Source organism: Fulmarus glacialis, unplaced genomic scaffold (genome assembly GCF_000690835.1).
Source record: "Fulmarus glacialis isolate BGI_N327 unplaced genomic scaffold, ASM69083v1 scaffold41597, whole genome shotgun sequence".
NCBI classification, from domain to species: Eukaryota; Metazoa; Chordata; class Aves; order Procellariiformes; family Procellariidae; genus Fulmarus; species Fulmarus glacialis.
In genome coordinates, this window is record NW_009222094.1 from 34,921 (window position 1) to 41,195 (window position 6,275).

Consider the following 6,275-nt stretch of genomic DNA (forward strand, 5'->3'; position numbering starts at 1 on the left):
CAGACAAGGGATGTGGGGCCTGTGTTTGTGTGGTGCCGACATTGTTTGCTTCTTCTGGGCCCATGGGATCTGGCAGAGGATAAAAGCCAAACCCTCTTAGAGCTGGCAGTGTTGGAGCATGAGACACATGGTCCCTGGCTCTGGGACAGTGTCGCACGCACAGGAGGCTCAAACACAGCAGGGACCACTTTGTTACAGGACTCCATGTACACAGGGGCATGAAAAATCCCCGTTGAGCAGCACAATGTAGATGTGCCTTTCCCATGTCAGAGCAGCAGCTGGTGCCATTTCACTGTATGGGGCACAGTGTGTTGCTAGACCTGAAGTTATCCCAGATGACTGCATGTGAAATGCAAATTCTCAGGCTATTTCAGACAGGTAGATGTGTAATGTCCTTTTTCCCTTCTAGAACATTTTGAAGTCATAGACAAAACCACACTGTGTAGTTAGTGCTTTGTTTTTCCTGGGCTGCCATGGATTGTCATCGTAACAGCAGCATGTACTCCAGTTCCTTGCTAGATGTGTGGTGGATGTACTGCAGAACATCTGAATGATCCATATCCGATCTTAGCCAGAAAAAAGGGAGTTTCTCAGTTACTGCTGTGCTGATTTTTCTGCAGTCAACAGTACTGGCCATCTACAGTGGAGAAGGGAGAAAGGCTCTGTGCTGCCTTGGCACTCTGGCAGCAGGGGCTGCTGAGCAGAATGCAGCTATGAACACAAGCAGCAGTATATTTCACTTAAAATCAAAGCTGGCTGTATATCTTGTGGCCAGGAGGTAGGTGGGTCAGTCTGATGCTGTATTTCTTTGGCTATGGTGGCTTGTAGGCTTCGTGTGAGAAGAGGAACATCCCATGGGAGAGTGATGTCACATTTAGATTGTTTTGGCTTTGAGCCTAGTGATGCCCATATGTGTTGCCTCTTCCAGATGTGATTGTGGGCTGGGGTCTAGCTCCTGCAGCTGGAGGGGTGCAGCCACGAAGCGGGGTTCTGGGCTAGGAGGAGAGGCCTAGGTTTGAGCTATGTTGAGATTCTAAATGAATTCTATTAATTGAGGAGGATTTCTGTCCCAGTAACCAAATTAACCCCTAAACCAAATTCACCTGCTGCCCAGTCGGCCTAAATCTTCTGGCCCCGGCATTGAAGTAGTGATTGGATCAATGCATGGAAATGTCAAACTGGGAAAACAGGTCTGCTGGGACGACGGGAAGCACGCAAGAGAAAAAGGTGTCTAGTTTTCCCCAGGGGTGCTCCCCGCTGTGCTGGGAGCTGGTTCCTGCCAGGAGGAGGTGGAGCTGGAGGGACAGCGCAGGGCTTTCTGCCAGATGAAGGAGGATGAAGGCAATGAAATGCAGCTCTGGCTTTCTTTGTTGCCAGCAGCATGGAGCCACTGCGGAGCAGCCAAGCCCAGGTGTGCTTGAAGTGCCGGTTTTCCCTGAGAGGTAGTTAGCTGTAAGTATAGTTTGAAATGAGGAAACAATTTCCAGACGCCTGCAAAGGCTTCAGCAGCAGGGCCACTCGCTCCCCTAGCTGAAAATGCCGTGAGCGTGGCTCAGATAACATCCCAGCGCCAGGAGCAGGAGGCAGACAGAGGCCCATGTTGCTAGAAGCAACTTTGTCCCCGGTGCAAAAGCCGGATGTGGCTGGGAGCCAACGTTTATTGCTTGGCAGCATAAATAAAACAGCTGCTGCTCAAATGGCTGTGAATGAAACCTCTGCTCCTCTGACTTGCTGAGCAAAGTCGGACTTTGTCTGACCCTCAGGAATAGCTGTAGATATAATAAAGGTGAAGCAGCTCCCTGCTCGCTAACAGGGATGGAGATGCTTCCTGCTGGCTCCTAGTCCCAGCCGTGTCCTGTGCTGTGACTTTCCCCTGGGCTGCAAGCTTGCTTGCCTGCCTGCACTCACCTGAGCGAGGCACGGCCAAGCTGGGAGCTGCCCCACGCTCCCGCTGCTGGATGGTTGGACTCGATGATCTTAAAGGTCTTTTCCAACCTAAATGATTCTATGATTCCATGCTGCTGCCTGTGGTGCTCCAGGCTGGGTTTGCAGGGCAGGCTCTGGGCTCGTCTCCCTGCAGCCTGGTGCACAAGCCTCCCCTTGGGCTCGGCAAGCGATGGAGAGGCAGCACAGCAAGGGTAAATGAAAAAAGGCCCAGCCTGGGGGCTGAAAATGGCAGAGGCATCAGAAAACAGGATGGAAATGAAGTCAGTTTATCTGCTTCAGCCACCAGCAGCAGGGCAGCTTTCTTCCTTCCAGTCTTGCCAGTTCTTGCCTATACTAGCAGCTAGGAAGGGTTGTGACATTGATTTATTCAACTCTGAAATTGAATAATGGATCACACCCAAACCATGCTTCTGTGGTGAGACAGTTGGTTGCACCTTTGGTGCCTGTTTCCTCTGACCATGCTGATTCCTGTCTCATCCCTCCCACCCTTAACAGAACTTTTCCTTCCCAACCACTGCCCCCACCGTCACCTGCAGCAGGGCCTGGAGCACACAGCCCTCGGGGGGAGAAGTGCTTTCCTCCATTCTTTTTGGCAGTGAAGAAACCCAGCTCTGCAGAGGACGACCCAGGTAAGGGCAGAGAGTATCTTAGTCTTTGGAGCTTTAAACAGATTTCTGTGTCCTTCAAAGCTGGAAGGCAGTACAGAACCTGAGCTTTCCTAAGTCCTGCGTTACAAAGATATAGAAAGATCTGAGCCCTCTCCAGCCGATGAAGGTTTGGACTTTCAAGCAGGGAATGCTCTTCGCTATTTTGCTAAACATGATCTCAAGCATGGGCTGGGAAAACTTACAGCTTAACCATACAGAACATGCAAGGGACACAGTGGATTTTATTCAGATTTATTGAAGCAGCTCCAGGCTGAGTAATAAACACACACAACTGCTGTATAAAAAAAAAAATGTACAGAACCAGCCTATGGGCAAAGTACTGTCACGTGTTAAGACATTTCAGGCAACTGCCTCTGGTGCTGCCTGCGTTCCAAGTCACAGCAGACAGCAGCACAGTCCAGAGCCTGCTGCCAGTTACTTAGGAGCTTCCTTTGTCCTTTCTAGTAAATATCACTTAAAGCAAAATATTCAATGAAAGAAGTAAAAAACATTCCTCTGGTTCCTGCTCTGAGATCACACGAGTTAGGAGAAAACTTGGAAACCTTTTGCCATCTCAAGGGACAGCACAAGCTGCCAGTCCAAGGAGGTCCCTCTGTGCTTGACCCCTCCCTGGTCTGAAGGACAGGGATTTACAGAAGCAGTTCAAAGCCAAAGCTGTGTTGCCATGAGTCCTGCTGACGCTAATGAGATCCACGCAAGGGCTGGCATCCAGGACAGTTCACAGACTTGCTAGGTAGGAGGAGGCGCTCCTACTGCCCATGTCTTCTGTCTGGATCCTTGATGAAGTGAGATACTGGCAAAATCAGGTGTGAAGCCTGTAGTGCAGAGAAAGTATTGTGAGACCAGTGTGCAGCAAACCCAAGAACACTCCCCAGGCCTCAAAAACTCAAACGCTGCTATCGTGGAGTGACAGCTGCTTATTTCCCTCTACATCCAGGAATTTTCTATAGGTATCGCAGGATATTTTTTTACAGGTTCATTTGGGTAGTACATCTCTTGCAAGGGGAAAAGAAAAAAAAACCTGCAGGGATCTGTGATTCACTGGCATCCTTTCTGCCAAGTGCCTTTAGAAAGGTTTAATTCCAGTTGCAAATTTTTAAAAAGTTAATCGCCGTGTAGCAGGAGAGAAATGGCATGAAAGGGACACCAGAGAATAATTAGAAGCGGAGAAACCCTGTGTTTATATGTAGACAGGGCTTGTCTTACAAATGCAATTACCAACCATTCTGGGACTAAATCCCAGCTATAATCTTGTTCTGGCACCAGCTCACAGCCCTCACGTCCCACAAGACATTTGGGTGCCACTAGCAGATTAACCGTGGCACCAGGAGGAGGAGGCAGCTGTGCTAAAAGCAGCAGCCAGTCTCCCATGGCACCACACGGTCTATCCCAGCTCCTGCAGACAGGCTGCCGGTTAACATAATGATCGACTCGACGAGCTTTTTGTACCAGGGACGACACCCAATCCTCCTCGCAGAGAGCATTCCCCAAAATCTTTGCATAGGCCAAGACTCAGTGGAAGGGCTAGGATGCCAGGTTAAGTGTCTTGTTATTTATACTAATCTTCTCCCCGCAGCATTTCAACACCTAAAGAGATGTTCTCTCTCCTACAGGGTTTTAGATCCCAAACTACCAGCCTGGAAGCATGTTTCTGGAGCTGATGCTCCCACAAGGCTGCTCTCTCGGACAACGCCAGTCCAGATCCACGTGCATCGGCCCCTCAGGGATTAACCCTTGTGCAGCGCAAAGTTACATAGAAGAGCTCTGGGTTGATCCGCAACTATTTACCTTCCAGGTTCTTCACCACACCATGACTCAGGCAGACAGGTACTTCCAGGTGCTGACGAAGGCGGTGGGGATGAGAGAATAAGGCACTGTCGTGACGCTGCTCCAGGTGTCGGATGATGGGTCGTAACAGTCCAGCGTTTTGCAGCGCTGAGCCCCGCAGTAGCCCCCCACCACGTACAGTCTGTTACCTGACGTAACAGCACGGCAGCTGATGCGCTTAGCAGTGACGTCCCCAAATTTGGACCACTGGTAGGTGTCACTGTGGAAGCGGTATGCGGAGCTGGCGGAGAACTCTGTGTCCCCGCCGATGACAATGATGGGGCTGCCCACCACGGCGGCAGCCGTGTACCGCCAGGGCTGGGGGCAGCTGGCGGGCACCGTCCAGCGGTTCTGGCAGGGGTCGAAGCACTGCACCTTGGGTAGCTTCTCCTGGTTGGCGCTGGTGCCACCGAAAACAAACAGCTTCATTTTGGCTCCCACCACGGCGGCGTTGCTTACGCCTTCTCGCAGAGGGGCCACCAAGGACCATTTGTCCAGCTGCGGGTCGTAGTGTTCGACTTGCTTGAGAGAGACGGAGGGAGAGGCCGGGAAGGCACCGCTCACTGCTGTGTGACCCCCCACCACGTACAGACAGTGGTCCAGCTCAGCAGAGCCGTGGCCAAACCGCGCCACTAGCATGGGAGCAGCTTTTGCCCACTCGTCGTGGAGGGTATCGTAAACCCAGACATCTTTGGAAGCGCCGTTCTCGGAGCCTTTGCCGCCAGTGATGTACACTTTGCACCCGATAGCGCAGGCACTGCACTCTTTACGAGGGCTTGGGATGTCGGCACGAGGAATGATCTCACTGGTTTTATGATCCAGCATATAAATCTTGTCACACATAAAGGTCTGGCCGCCGAGCAGCAGCAGGGCCTGGCTGACCTTGCGGGGTCGGGCACAGCACCCTGTCACAAGGCCATCGTTTTGCAGAATCTTCATTTTGCATCGTACAGCGTCAGCCACGATCTCCTCCCCCAGCTTGTGGCTGGTCACCAGCTTCTCGCAGGCCACTTGCTTCCGCAGGTAGGACTCAGGCAGAAGGGCCAGGCGGACGGACCGCAGCAGCTCTGGCAGAACTTCATGGCGTCGGGGCAAATCGTACCGGATCCAACCTATAACAGCTTCGTAGACCAGCGTCTCATCCTCTACCTCCAGCTCTTCGCTCTCCACCAGCTCCAGCAGCTTGTCTTTGGGCAGTCGGAGGAAGTCTTCGGTCTTGCAGAGCGAGGTGAAGTTGGCCAACGCCATCCTCCAGGACAGCTCCAGCAGCCGCTCGCAGCAGTGGGCATCGGACAGCAGCAGCATGTTCAAGCAATTCCCAGGGTAGAGATTCTTCTCCAGAAAGTCGGCCGAAGCATCCCGAATATCCTGAAACTGCAACATGTCCCCAGCCTCCAGCAAGGACTCCGCGTTCTCCTCGTTAATCAGCACCCGGGCCGAGTAGGCGTAGTCCAGCAGCAGCTCCAGCACCTCGGGGTGCAGGGAGTCGTGGAAGTTGACTTCGGCGTCTCTGCTCTCCTTCAGGCCCCCGCTGAACATAGCGTCGAAGTAGCGGCTGCAGGAGGCCAGGACGGCCCGGTGGCAGTGGAAGGCCTGGTTCCCCGCCCGCAGCACCACGTCGGTGAAGAGGTGCCGCTTGCGGAGCAGGTTGAGGTGGGTGAGGAGGCTGTCGGCGTGGCCCGGTTTGTGGAAGAGGTGGATGTTCATGGAGCCGGAGCTCGAGCGGGATTTCCGGTTCTCGTGGCTGCTGACGGACATGGTGGTGAGGCTGCTCTGCAAGGGAAAACCGGAGAGTCAGCACGGAAAACCCGGCAGCGCGGTCACCGGGGCCGG

At 53.0% G+C, this 6,275-nt stretch overlaps 1 protein-coding gene across 1 annotated transcript; it reads right to left on the reverse strand.

Annotated features, from left to right (window-relative positions):
* Positions 1-4,430: 4,430 nt before the first annotated feature.
* Positions 4,431-6,200, reverse strand: LOC104079332 (ectoderm-neural cortex protein 1-like). Its single transcript, XM_009581338.1, has one exon. It carries the CDS (start codon positions 6,198-6,200, stop codon positions 4,431-4,433), a length of 1,770 nt encoding a protein of 589 aa, XP_009579633.1.
* Positions 6,201-6,275: the final 75 nt, after the last annotated feature.